Source organism: Arvicanthis niloticus, chromosome 28, assembly GCF_011762505.2.
Source record: "Arvicanthis niloticus isolate mArvNil1 chromosome 28, mArvNil1.pat.X, whole genome shotgun sequence".
Taxonomy (NCBI): Eukaryota; Metazoa; Chordata; class Mammalia; order Rodentia; family Muridae; genus Arvicanthis; species Arvicanthis niloticus.
The window spans coordinates 6,904,883-6,920,010 of record NC_133436.1 but is presented as its reverse complement, the minus strand read 5'-3'; the positions used below and the strand labels follow the sequence as shown (position 1 = coordinate 6,920,010).

Here is a 15,128-nt window from a genome sequence, read left to right as displayed (position 1 = left end):
ATTTCTGACGGGGTTGAAGACTTATAGTCTCATAGCCAATCCCGGCTATTCACTTTGAGAGAAAAGATTTGAGAGGATGGTTTTCAGCTGACATTCATTCTAAAGCCAAGAAAAAAGCCAGGTTCAGAACTATGTCTTTTAGTTAGGAGAGATGACAGAGGTTCTGGTTAGTCAACAAAATGATGTACTGGGTATTAGGTCTATCTTGTACTTTACTGATACAAATTGGTATAGTTATGCTCTAATTGTATTTTGAGAGAAAAGTTTTACTTTAAGAGGAATGGTGATATGTAGGAGGAGCTGAGGTGGAAGGAGTAAGGAGAGGAAGAGGAGGAATAAGGAGAGGAGAAGGAGAAGGAGAGGAGGAGCTAGGAGAGGAGAGAGAAGGAAACATGGAGGCAGATGTTCGTGTGTCACCACCAGTCAAAGATAGTTGGTATATCTAGGTTGGGTATTGGGTTACACTTCTGATTTTATGGGCATCTTGTTATTGAGCATTACCAAACTTATAAAGCCTTTGATTAACATTTAATAAATAAATAAATAAATAAATAAATAAATAAATAAATGGGAAAAAGGAAAGAAAAAGAAAACCCAATTACTGCTGCTCTATTTCCAAAACCCTTATCCAGACAGCTCATGAGATCAGACATTGTTTTCCTGTGCATCAAAATAAAATAGTGGTGTCTGTTGAAGTTTAAGCATATTACAGATGTTAACTCAAAATTACCAAATGCAGTATGTATTTTCAGTTTGTTGATGATGACTATTCCCTGGCTAAGAGATTGGGATGTTTGACTGACTTAATCTTCTACCATTTAAAAGCCCACAGACCCTGAATAAAGTGGCAATCTTGCCTTTCTTTTGAATCCAATTTACCACCTTAAAATGTCTGCCAGTAATGTAGCAGCAGCCTCTGTGGAGGAGGGTGGCCAGCTATCCAAACACCCATTATAAATGTGGGAGAATCACAGCAACTTGTCTTTATTTGTACATTTGACACCAAAGAAATGGTTTCCTCAAATTTTTCTTTGAGTATTCTACATGTGGATCTATCTCTTACAAACACATGAGGGTACTGACATCATCAAAGCTTATACTTCTAGTACCAAAATATGGAATACTAATGACTTTCACTTCCAATAAGCTTTGGTTATTGACATGCAGATCTTGCAAAATATTCAGATTCACTGTTTTGAATCTGAGATGTTACTCTCACATGAGTCTTTAATTGCAGTCTCCACATACCTGTGGAGATATGTAGTGGATGAGTCCTTCAAACAAGAGACAAAGTACCAAGGAGTCAGTTAACAAGCACATATGCTATGACCATACCTTAAATCTGTGCCTACTTAACCTGTGCAGCTCAGAGATAAATACTGGAACAATTCAGTATCTTACAAACAGAGGAAGTAGAGACCAGCAGTAGTCTTGCTGTCCATAGCTACACTCAGGAGCTTGAGCATACTACTTCTCTCTTCAAGACATAGTGTGGTAATCATAGGAAGCCAGCAAAACATAAGAGCCTTCAGAAATGAAACTACATATAAGAAGTAAGTATACACGCTGAAGGTATTTTATGATGTCCTTAGGCAGCCTGCTTACACATTTCTAATGGACTATGGCAAATGAGAATACAAGTTCCCTAGAGCAGTGAGACACTTCCCATTTATTCATTAAATTCAGTCAGTCCCAAAGAGACATAAAAGAATGCAGTTACCTATGACTAAACAAAGAATAGTTAATGCACTTGAAAAATTGTACAAAAATCGAGTTAAAATTTAACCTTTTGTATGTCAAAATCAGTAACCTATGTGGAATTACATAGGTCAACTTGAATATATTTCCATTTAATGACACACTTTAAAATTACACATGTGGATTTTGTTCAATACTTTAAATTTTCCAAGAGTTGCAAAGTAGTTTTCATGTTGACTTATTGAAGGTGAACTTTTAGTCTTAAAGGAATTGTCCTTGATTGAATTTCCTATGTCAGATCTGTATTCGTGTTTATAACTAGCAAAATTTAGCACCACAATAATTGCATGAATAAATCTCTAGTTGGATTTCTCAGTAGGCTTTTCATCTTTGAAGCTTTGAAGTCAAATCCTCATAAACGTCAATATGTTCCTATCATGTCCACACCTGTCATCTGCACCACATGTCAGTGTAATCTACAGATAAAAATGAGAAGAAATTGAACATATTTTATGGCTGTTCTGCTTGAGGGAGTAAGAATAAAGTAAATCAATATTTCTTGTCATTTCCTGAAAGTACTGTATTCTCCAACACATTTAGCTAGCGTTTGCCCATTTAAGCAAGGACAAAAACATAAGAAGAAAGTTTTTAATGCAGAAAATGGATGCATCAATATTTCTGGGTCATAGAAATTGAAGTTGTATCCAGCATTATTTCAAAATCTAAGTTAAATATACTCTCAACGTTGATTGCTCTCAACACTTAGTAACTACCACTAAGAAAGCTAAAAATATTAAAGAATGAAGTCACATTTAGCATACTATCATTGCCATTGAAATATTACTAAATTAATAACTATTCAAATGTCAAGATTTTACTTTCTCTGTAAAATTATAACTGCAAAAAATCTAATATTTTTACTTATACAGCATGTTTTTTCTCATTGTTTCCCCAACTCAATAAAAAAATCTCTTAAAACCTATTATCTCTCCTTAAATTTGTTCTTTGATAATTTCATGTGTGTATGCAAATTAATACATATATGTGTTATGTATATAGATAACATACATATATGATGCCTTCTGATTAAAATCAGCATCATCTACTCCCTCCCAGCCTTAGTGTCCCTCCTTCTTGCCAGTCACTATCCACATCCCCATATTTGTTTTCTTTTGAGCTTCACTGCATTTAACCAGAGGCATCTATGTGGCCAGGGGTTTGTCACTAGTCACTGGAACACCTGTAGATACAAGGGAACTAGAACTGGGTCTTTGGAGTTGAGGATGCCTCAAGGGTTGGGTAGCAGAAAAGTGATATAAAAAGCAAGAGAGTGAGTACTGGGGGAGAAGGGTTTAAGAGGGAATGGAGAGATGCACATTGAGGAGCTTAGGATGAAAGGAGGGTTGTCCAAAATGAGTAACATTTGAAAACCTACTACTATGTAAGCCAACTAACAACAATGGGCATTAGAGAGATGACAGCTCTCTTGGCTTGAACCCCAATAGCCAGCTGTCAATAAACAAAAATCTTAGTGCAGGTGTGATATCTCTATTTGAGTTGATCAGAAAGTCCTCCAAAAGCTCCCAAAACAATAGAGGACCTAACCATTCTTCTTGGATGCCTACTAGAACTAGATAACTAGATGTAGGTTCAGAGAGCCTACAAATATCTAGTTTCCATGCCTGAGAACTGCAGTCAGCTTACCCAGGTTCCTGTCAGCAAATGCCTCTTGGCAACAACAATGTTGGAGATTTTTCTAAAGAAAAAGAAAAAGCCCCTACTTCTGATGCAATGTATACAGATACAAAATACAGAAATCAAACTGGAACAGAACTAGATTTCTCCATACTGGCCAGAGTTCATAGTGGCAAAAGGTACAATGGAGGCTGCTAGAAGGTAAAGGGTGTATCTGTGGACTTACCCAGATGGAAACCCTGAAACCTATAGTACTAACCTTCCATGTAAGATGTGTGCCCACTGTTACAACACAGGAATGATTTTTATAGGAGAAACCAAGCATTGAATGATTGGTTGGTTTTGAAGCCCACTCTAAAGAAGGAACTCATGTCTGGTACTGCATGTCAGTTTAAAAAATAATAATCAGTGGCTGAATAGGTCTTGGGCCATAGTAGAGAATTTAGTTCAGCTAAATTGACACAGTGCCATCTTTCTCTGAATAAAAACAGAATACCTTATATGTCATTCTTAAATAAGCCATTTGAAACTTCTAGAACCTATACTATTACCAAAAATGATTCTTTTTTTAATGTATATGAGTATACTGTCACTGTCTTCAGATATAGCAGAAGAGGGCATTGGATCCCATTACAGATGGTTGTGAGCCAACATGTGGTTGCTGGGTATTGAACTCAGGACCTCTGGAAGAGCAGTCAGTGCTCTTAACCACTGAACCATCTCTCCAGCCACCCAGAATGGTAATAAGAAAAGTAAGGGAGAAAATATTAAGGAAGAATATGAAACTATCTCCCCAGAACCAATTCTTGTCTTTTAATCATTTTATTGGACTGAAAAAAATCAATCTATAATCAAATACTAAAATATAGCAAAAGAAATGGGCTCCAAACCCTACCATTATAATATATTATACCAAGAGTCTAAGATTGGAGAATGAAATTAACTCCTTCCAGACATCAGGCTGAAACACTAAAATTACATGAAAATACATTCGTAAGCTGAGCAGTATAAACAGCATGTAGAGCTCGCTTATATCATTAAGAAGTAAGGATTACTATAAGTCAGAAATTTAAGAATAAGAGGCTTAGCCTATGATCTACTGTTTATTCATTAGTCTTTGCCTCTTATATTCAAACATGTTATTTGAAATCAAATCTAATTTCAAGAGCAAAATAACTCCAAACATTTAATATGAGTGACTGAAAGAATAACAAGCCTATGGAGAAGAATGAGTTTTAAGACATCACCTTTGGAAAAGGGATAAAAAGTTTTGAAACCTGTTCAGTTTGTATGGGGAGCAGGGCCCATCTTGGGCCCATCATTTATTGTACAGCAGAGGTGAAAGGGCAGAGACCTTTATTAAGGCAAAGGCTTGAGCACTTTCACTGCAGTTACTCAGGTCTTTGTTTGGTGGCCATCATCATCACTCTAAGATCTAGTTTAAGTTCACAAAATCAAGATGAGAACATCCAACTACAGCAATGTGTTTTGAGAATTAAAATAGAACTCTCATAATTCATTCAAAGACAACAAGTAAATAGTAAGTGTTAATTATTAACATCTTTCCCACTTGCCTTTTGTCCACTGTGTCTTTCTGAATTGCAAATTCCATACCTTTTGATGATCTGCTTCAGAATGGCCCTTCCTAGCCGGTCTTTAATGTCATGTCTGTGGCGTATACTAATCAGCCATGCTGCACTCCTATCCTTTCCATTACTGTCAATTTTAAAAATGCTGTACAGCCTTGAGAGTCTCAGTCAGGGATCCTCCTTCTAATGAGTTAGCCATCATTCAATTCACTACTGATGTTTCCTTTGTTAGGTGCCCCAGAAAACATTTTGTTAAGACTTTGTGTCGGCTTCATCTCCTCAAACTGTAGGTTCCAAGGGAGCAATATTTGTATCTAAAAGTTCCTTTGGTTTGTAAAAGCCTCTCAGGGATCACCGAAACCTGCTGAGTAAAGGAATCAGGGTGCTAACTATTAATATCTAGGAACTAATATTAATTTGAATATGTCAAAGCTAAACTTAGGAGATTATAGGAAACAAGAAAAATAACTTGTCATGTAATACAAAGAAATATATAAATGAAATACCATAGTAATAAAAGATCTTATTTCAGAATACTCACTCACTGAACAAAACAGTAAAAACTAAAAATAGAAATTGACATCCATCAGAATGGTGGTAACATCAAAATTAAGTTTTGTGGATCAAAATATTTGCTATACATTCTCCAAAATTTTAGTTCAGTGGGTCAGTACCAGAATTAACTATATTACAATAGTAACTTCCATAAACTATTGATCATTTTGAACACAAAAACATAAAAATGTCTAGGACATATGTTATACCACTGAAAATATCTATGCTTGAAACAATACTAAGCTGGGGAAGAAGAATCAAGTAATTTTAGGTCATGTATGATCAGGCATACCTAGCACATTAGTCATGTCACCATAAGGTTTAGGATTAGGATTAGTATAACATGGAAAACTTTCCATTTCTAAACAAAGCACATACTGCAAAAAAAAATAATGGAAGCCAATGATCACACTGGGGAATAGTTTCCTTTTAACTCACTTCCATGTATCTTCTATCAAAGAAAGCTCTTTTAAAACAATCAATCAAGGCTGGGGAGATGGCTAAGTTGGTGAAATGCTTACAACACAAGTATGAGGACCTAAGTTTGGATACCTAGTACCCACCTTGCTTGAGGTAGAGATAAGAAGATCTGTGAGACTTGCTGATCAGCTAGTCTTGCCTTGTTGATAAGCTTCAGGTTCAATAAAAGACCTTGAGTCAACAAAGGATGTAGGGAGCAATTGAGGACATGAGTCTCAGACCTCCACATACACATGTAAATACATGTAGGTGCATGCATGTGCCTGTGCACATTCACACACAAAATCAAATCCCTTAAAAACTATAGTATAAAGTATTTGTGCAGCTGAACGTCACCTAAAAACTGAGCTATCTTTAAAATATGAGCTAAAATTTATCTTGACAATTATTCTACAAAATTATTATGAAAAACAGCTAAAAAATCCAAATCTTAGAAAGTAGCATTTATGTAAAAATCTGCATTATTGAAAAACTTCAACTACTATAATCTTGGTCAGATACAGAAATAAATATTTTCAAATATCAACTGTAATCTGAGTCTTTAGTTTCTAAAATTGTTCCTTCTATTTTTCTATTCGTGTCTTCTATTTTTAAAGAAAATCTTACTCTAGTTCTTCACAGAGGGCCATTACATAAAAGTTAAATGCCTCTATATCTCAGCTAATAATTTGCAGAGATGATGCATAGAAAAGCTTCATTTAGATAAAACAGACAAAAGAAACTACAGTTCCAGATTTCCTCCTTCAGCTATTCCCCACCTGCTTTGATTCTACAAATGGCTAAAGTAAAGCTCTTTTCTTCTCCATCAACTCTTTTGTCTTCTCAAGGCTGCCTTGTCATATTCATCTTGTAAAGTGATGTAAGGAACCTTTCGAAAGCTGTATTCACATCAAGTCAACTTTCTGCTTCCAGTGCTGCAGGACTAAAACAATGTAATCACATCTTAAATTGGTTTACAGCAGGCTGCCTACCTTATCCCAGTCCTAGGAGCTGATGAGGTGAATAGTTTTAAATAGTACTTTCTGAAATGACATGAGGGTTAATAGCATGTAATTACCTCAGTGTTGACAAGTAAGAGATGTTTAACTCCTTAAGTGAGCTTTCCTAATATAGCAGAGCAAGGCCTCACTGAATGAATGTGATTGGAGGATATCTAAGGGTATTGTATGGATTCAATCACAAAGGCATGTCAAAATTATTCAGGTAAAAATGAAAAGAACCAGCTCCCACTTACTATTTGGAATGTTTACTTAAAATATCACTATGAGTTTTTGGCATAAAGGAAAATCTTACTTTATATTCAACCTTTCCACGCAGTTAGGACAAAAAAATTAATATGTTTTGTTATTTAAAATGGTAAAGCATAAGCTAAGCTATTTGTGGTGGTTTGAATGAAAAAGTTCCACACAGACTCATATATTTGAATGGCTGGTACCCAGACCTGTTTGGAAGGATTAAAAGGTGTAGCCTTAACCAATGTCTGATTTAACTTAAGGCCTACTACATGAGAGAAAGTCCAGGCCTGACACTGCTTGGATACCCAGGAGACTGGATAGACTAGAGATCTAGAGTAGAACCAAACATGACTGGCCAAAATAAATAGATAATAGATAGATAGATAGATAGATAGATAGATAGATAGATAGATAGAACAATAATAATTCCTAATGATATTCCGCTATGGTCATAGATTGGCATCTTGTCCAGTGGTTATCAGAAAGGCTTCCCCCAGCAGCAGATTGGAAAAGATGAAGAGATGCAGACATTATGCAGAGAGAGTATCTACTTAGAGGTCTTTATTAGGTCTCTCCCATCAGAGCTCAGGTAATTCCATGGAAGAGGGGGCAGAAAGATTGTAGGAGTTAGAGGGAATGGAGGACACCAGTAGAACACAGCCCACTGAATTAAGTGAGCAAGGCACATACAGGCTCAGAGAAACAAAAGCAGCATGCATGGGGCCTGCATGGGTCTGCACCGGTCCTGTGCTATATGCTATGGCTATTAGCTTGGATCCTCACTATAGAAGCAGCTGCGTCTTTGAGTCTTCCTTGCTTTTGGAACTTTCTCCCTCTTGTTGGGTTGCCTTGTCCAGACTTGGTGTATGGGCCTTTCCCTTATCTTATTGTATTTTGTTTTGTTGTGTTTAGTTGTTGTCTCTTGGAAGCTTGCTCTTTTCTGAAGGAAGATGGAGGGAAAGTAGATCCAGGAGAGAGAGGAGGTAAGAGTGAAGGAAGAGGAATTCTTGGTTAGGATATAGAGTGTGAGAAAATAATATATTTTCAATAAATAAAGAAAAGGGTGGGGGAATGTGGTCTTGTTGGAATAGGTGTTGCTTTGTTTTAGAGAGTGGGCTTTGAGGCTTCTAAAGTCTACATGAAGCCAAGTCTCTCTGTCTCTCTGTCTGTCTCTCTGTCTGTCTCTCTCTGTCTCTCTCTCTCTCTCTCTCTCTCTCTCTCTCTCTCTCTCTCTCTCTCTCTCTCTTCCCCACCCTCTCTCTGCTTTCCATCTGTGAATTAGGAGGTAGCTCTCAGCTACTTTTCTGACACCACACCTACCTTCATGCTGCCATGCTTCCCCCATCATCATCATGATGGACTAACCCTCCAAAGCTTTAAGCAAACCCCCAGTTAAACCCTTTCTATGAATTACCTTAGTCAGAGTGTCTCCACACAGCAATCGTACTGTGACTAAGATGGTATTAGATTTACAAGAAAGAACATGCAGTAACTACATTTTCTACCTTAATATTTTAGGACTGTAATGAAGGCTACTAACCATAATACAATAAATCTTCATATTTAAGAAAAATGTAAAAATTATAACAATGCTGTCTTTATAGTCATTTACATTCGTACTTTATATTCATTTCTTGTCTCTAAATTATGCTAATTAACTTATATTCTATTGCTTGATTCTGTTTTAACCCCTATGACTAAGCCTAAAACAGATTTCTAAATATCTGGAATGGAAAAAACAGAACACATTCTCAGTAGAAAATCTAGATATATGAAATATATTGAAGAGTTGCTATAATTTATTCTTTTTTCCCACGTGTTTCACATACACTTAGGAACTAGCCTAAGCAGCTTAACTATGTGTCAGGGAATGAGTTAAGAGATTTTCCATGTTGATAACCTATTAAGAGGTAGGCAATGTGACTCTATTTTATACATAGAAAGGCAGTGATTATAAGGGTCCTGGCCCATTGATAAATAGATGGCAATGGGTGAAGCCTGCTTATCCACTAACAGTTCAATCCAGCAGCACACACGCAGTGAATGCCAAGTGCTTTTCTCTTTAGATTTTTCCATACAAGACTTCCATTGTTTACACTCTCAGTAAATGTGGAGCTTATTGATTGTGTTTATTCTTTCATCAATTTACTATGTTCAGGCTTGAACTAAATGTCAGCCCTAAGTGTAGGACTTGTAGGCTAGTATTAACAAAACGAGTTGCCTCCTGCTAAGCCCGTTCAGTCATATTTAAACTTGATTACAAAGCACTGGACTATCTTGCTAAACTGAGACCTTAAAATGTTTTTAATAGGAATGTATTTTGAGTTCAAGAGATTTCCTAGAGAATAGCCTTCAAAGAGCCTTATTTAAGGGGTGAGAAAAGACAAGAGATACATTAACATTTGAACTTAAAACTTGGGACCTAGAAATTTAATTGGATCAACCAGTGGTTTCACAACTAACAGGATATCAGTGCCAGCCATGCCCTCGATATTGTCAAGAAGGTTCTACTACCATGAATCACAGGCATGAGATTAAGAGCCTGCAGAAGATTACAGCTAAAATGTTCACCCTGAGTTACTCTAGAGTGTAAACTGCCTTACCCTTCCTGTAAGAAGGCAGGGCCTGACATCTTTATTCCTTCTGGATGAACACCCTCTACCTCTTGGATCCCAAACTTCTTACAAGAATAGGCTTTAGAAACTAAGCCAATTTCAGGGCTTCAGTCTCATATTTTAGGTGTTCAATGAGCTAGTAAAACAGATGAATGCCTCAGTCTATTTAGAGCTACTAGTCATATTTAAACTAGGTTCACTGGACTATTTGCTAAACTGACACCATATAATGTTTTCAATAAGAATACATTTTGAGTTCCAGACATATCCTAGAGAATAACCTAAGAAAAATTTCAATGTTATATTTTATAAATATTTCTGAATAATTAATGTTGTGTTCTAGATCTAAAAGGTAAGCCTTGATATGCTTATTTGTAAATGAAAGATTATTCAAGTTACTTCATGGAGTTTTAGTTTACAGCACTAGCATATAGTATTCAAAGATGGTCTCATTTTAATTGTAATACAAAAGAACCACATCCGTTTGTGCTTTATTTTCATTGTAAAAAAAAATCTAAATTCTCTTATTAATCAACTTTAAAGTGAACCAAATAACTACACTGCTTCTGCCAATTGTGTAAACATAAACGCTGAAAAATATAATTATACAGCATTTCAAAATTTAAAAACATACCTATTAATTTGTTCCTTATTTTTAATTTGCCATCATCATCACAAAGTTTTAAATGTCAAAGTTGGGAGAAACGTTATTAGTAAGCAGTATAAATAGGCTCTTCCTCTTTTTTCAGTGTGTATAATGCCAGCCCATATATCATACACATGCTAGCAGTGTGTCTGAAGTAGGATGTGGGAAATAGCAGGACTACGGAAGTAGAAATGAGGGGTAAGGCTCTTTCTTAGATTGCTTTCATCCCCCCCACTTAAAGATCTCCTTTGTTTTCCCAGAAGAACAGCTCTATCATGACAATTTGCGTTGTCATTTGAAGATGTGAATTTACGACTACAACACCTGTCCAAATATCCTGGGCCTGCCATCTACTGCCCTGTACTTCTTGTATTTTCTATTATAGATCTTCTTTAATCAAGTGAAATTCATTATAATTCTATAAAATAGAAACATTCTCAGGAGCAGGGATATAGCTTAACTGACCAAGTGCTTGCCCCCCCACACACACACACATACACACACCCCAAATTGTATTCAATCCCCAGTAGCTATGCTTTGGCATGATAGCGTGAGTCCATATTTCAGCACTAAGGAGGCAGAGTCAGGGTACCCTTGGGCTCACTGGCTAGGCAGCCTCCCTAATCAGTAGTGATCCCAGATCACTAGATCCCTAGATCTCAGAGTGAGTCTATTTCAAAAGATATGATAGATAGGCTTCCTGAGAAATAACACCTCTGATTGACCTCTGAGCACCTCTGAACACACACGCACACACGCACACACACACACCCCCCAACTCACATACATGTACCTTCATACACACACTTCTTTCTCCCTCCTTCCCTCCTCCTCCTTTTCCCTCTTTCTCTTTCTCTCTCTCTCTCTCTCTCTCTCTCCTTCCCTCCCCCTCCCCCGCAAACACACCTCTAGTTGTTTCACAATATGTCCTATTTGTGAACTGGCATTTAACAAATAAGACCAGAAACGTACTGGATTTATGAACTTGTGACTCAACAAGATATAGAAAGGGGTTTTCAGTGATGGCAAGACATCAAAGAACACAGCATGATGACTGCATGAAATCCAGTCCCATAAGAAAATTTAAAAGTCAAACAATGTAAAATATAGTTTATGGCTTATAAAGTTCACAATATTCTTATCTGCTCAACAACACAGAAAGAAGCAAATGATTTTCTTGGTGAAGAAGAATTCAGATTCAAGTTTTAATGTCCCTATTCTGTAAACCTTGGTCAGTCCTATAGGAAGATAATTATCAGGGCTAAAGGAATAGTCCTTGCTGCTTCTTAGAAGTAAACTCAGGAACTAAATTAAGGTACTTAGAGTAAACTCTCAGAGTGTGCAGAGCTTGGCTGTGGGACTCCCCTGGACCCTGGCACAGAAGGCTAAACACTCCTATTTATTTAGAGACCAGGAAAGAATGAGGCAGCAGAAACGTGGCTTTCTCAAATATCCTTCCACCTCTTGCTAATCAATGGGTGTCAAACAGCTAAAAACTGAAAATACAAGTTTAAATGTGATTCATTGTAGTGTCCTTGTAGTGAAAAGTGGTTATTATGTAGTTACAAATTTACCTGAATGTTGAAGAAAAAAGAAAGAAAAGAAAGGAAAGAAAAACCAGGAGGAAAGCTGCCGCTGTGCAAAAGAAGAACATAAAATTCAAGCCATGGATTAGGGAGGCAAATGCAGACACCCTCTTACTTTATTAGAGATAGAAGAAACAGATTGTGTTCATCTTGCTCAGGGCCAACAGGCGCGCTTCATGGAATACAGCCAGCATCAGTCACAAAGCTCACTCAGGAGTTTTGCTCTGTGAGAAAAGGAAGCCAGATGGGCTATTTACTTTCAACAAGATAATTTTGGAAGAAATTGTTATAAGTCAAAGAAACTTTTTAGCTTCATCTGCTATTTTAGCCTCTAAGCTGATTTGAGAGGCACGTAGGGGGTTGGGGAGCTGTGAGAAAAGAAGTATGAGAACCAAGGAGATAAAAGGAAATGAAGAGCAAAGCTTGACTGGCTAGTGGTCCACCTAGAGATGTCCCCAGGTTATTGACCTGGAGTGAGGCACTGTACCCACAGACTCGCTATGTGACCTCTGAGTAAGTCCTTTGGTTTCCTGAATGGAGACAGTATCATAGGCATGGTAAAAATTAAGTGTCATAAATCAGGAACAGCACCTGGAACACAACCCAAGAACAAAGCAGACATCAGACATTAGTTTTATCTGTTCCGTTTTTTTTTTCTATTTGTGTAACTGAAGGAAATCCATCAGAGATATAAATATCCAGGTCACTGACTAAACAATCCTTGAGAACATAAGAGCTCCATGTCAGAGCAGTGTCCTGATGATGTGGTTCATAATCTACTGATGGAATTTGAAAATGTTTCTACTAATTTACTAACACAGGAGAGGAAAAAAACAAATAATTATATCATTAAATGTAGCAAAATGCTGAGATTTTTTTTCTACCTTAAAAGTACTTCTTTAAGCAACACAGCTATATATTCATAAAAAAATACATTAAGCTTTAAAGTAAGCATATATAATATGCATATGAGCATATTATAGAAATGTCCATCTTGTTCTTAGGATCTATAACATATAAATATTACAGTTAAATTAATTTGTGGGAAGATTAGGTATTTAAGCTCTTACTCTTATCTTATTCAATAACTGATAGTTCTAAATGAGTAAAAGATACACTCAGACCAAAGCAATGTCCAACCATATTCAATCTACTGTGCTTACCCTGGAAAGAGAAGGAGGTACATTGCAGAAGGATTTTTCAATACAAATGATTAAGACAAAAATGGCTGCTTGGCTATCTTTGGGTTGATCTAGAGACTATCACAACTACTTCTGTCATATTAAAATATTTTCAATACTTTGAAAAAGGTAGAGAGATGATTCCCTTAAAAATTGTTACAGAGCTTTCCAGAATCTTTGTTGTTGTTGTTACTGTTGTTGTTCACAATGTGCTTATTTGAGATAGTCTCTCTCTGAACCCTAGTCTAATCTGGAATTCATATTAGTTCTTGGACCTTAACTGTCTGGGTATGAACCACCATCTCTTGCTTCTGGACACTAACTATAAACAGTGCTAAAAATATTATGTAGAACAAGAAACAGATTATCTTCTTTCTTATATATATTCTGAATCCTCATTTAAAAAATATGTTATTGAACTAATTCAAAGGCCAAAAATGTAAGAGTTCTGTCTTATATCTTTGATGTAAAATACACTTTGATGCATCATATAAAGCCACATGCAGGTGCCCACTCCCAAAATGAATGTTCAAATGTGAAAGTAAACAGATGTACTAAAGCTGAACTATTTTACCCAGATTTTTATGTTAATTAAAAAACAAACAAACAAACAAAAAACCTCTTAAGATGCAAAAATCAAAACCAAGTCACTTCTTATCTTCTAGAACCAAAATTGCCTGGGATCTACCCATAACACATATTTCTCACGTAAATTCCAGTTCTTTCTGAGTAATGACAAACCTGTGAAAGTCCTAGTTGGCTTTTTGTTGCTTCATAAAATATTGACCAGAACCAACATGGGGAGGAATGGCTTTATTTGTCTTATACGTTGCAGTCTATGATCAGGGTAAGTCAAAACAGGAACTCAGGGCAGGAACTGAAGCAGGAACCATGAAGAAAAGTTGCTTCCTGTGTTGCTTCCCTTGGCTTGTTCTGTTATCTTTCCTATGCCCGGGGACAGCACTGCCCATGGTGGGCTGGGCATAAGTACCTAATTAGCAACTAAGAAAATACCCACAGACATGCCCACCACCCAGTGTGATGGAGGAACTTCTCAATGGAAATTCTCTCTGCCCAGATATATCTAGGTTTGTGCCAGCTGACAAAATGCTCTGGAAATGTGGGGTTATGTGTCTAAGATTCTGCGATGTGAGGGTAGGAGTGGTGATTTGGTACATGTGCATATTTATTCCAAGTTTTATTTTTAAAAGAATAATAAAACAATCTAACAAATAATAAATCTACCCCCCTAGGGGAATTGTTTATTAAATTTGTCATTTGTTAAAGGGAGAAACAAGAAAGTATGCCAGATTCAGAGAATAATCTGATTTTATTTTTCCTTGTCAAATATCTTACAAGGGCAAATTATTTAGTTATTTAAGGATTCTAAATTTACCTTTAGAAATTTAATAAAAAGATTCAAATGCCACCAAATACTTTTTGCATGATTAATAGCAAAAGGTATAATGCTTCACTGTAAAATCCAGACTTTTGGCTGAGTAGATATCAAACATGATTGAAAATTATTTTAAATTTAAGGTTTTTCAACATATATAATTTTTCTTTAAAAAAAACTGAGCTAAAAATTAGGAATATTCATGTCATTTTGGAAGGTAATTTCATATTCACTTGGATCTCTACTTCATTAAAAATAAAAATGAATGGTTTTCAGAACAACCAGACATGAGCTTGATGGATGATCATTTCTCAGCCCCCCTGTGAGCAATGAGAAAAAGGTAGCTATGTTTGTTTATAATGCTCCATATCATAGGAAATAGAGAAGCAATGCTGTTGGCATGTTGGTTATTTAGTTATGTGAAGGCGCTGCTGGAGGTGTGCTTGCTCTCA

At 36.3% G+C, this 15,128-nt stretch overlaps 1 protein-coding gene across 5 annotated transcripts in view; it reads right to left on the bottom strand.

Annotated features, from left to right (window-relative positions):
* The window catches only part of Prkn (parkin RBR E3 ubiquitin protein ligase), a 1,141,511-nt gene that overhangs the window by 1,116,749 nt on the left and 9,634 nt on the right, over positions 1–15,128 (bottom strand). Inside the window, exon 2 of one of the 5 annotated variants that reach the window (XM_076926644.1) lies at positions 12,215–12,323. The exons of the other annotated variants lie outside the window; for them this stretch is intronic. Within the exon in view, the coding sequence (XP_076782759.1) occupies position 12,215 (1 nt within the window). The 5' untranslated portion in view covers positions 12,216–12,323. The remainder of the gene's footprint in view (positions 1–12,214; positions 12,324–15,128) is intronic. 5 annotated transcript variants of the gene reach the window in all.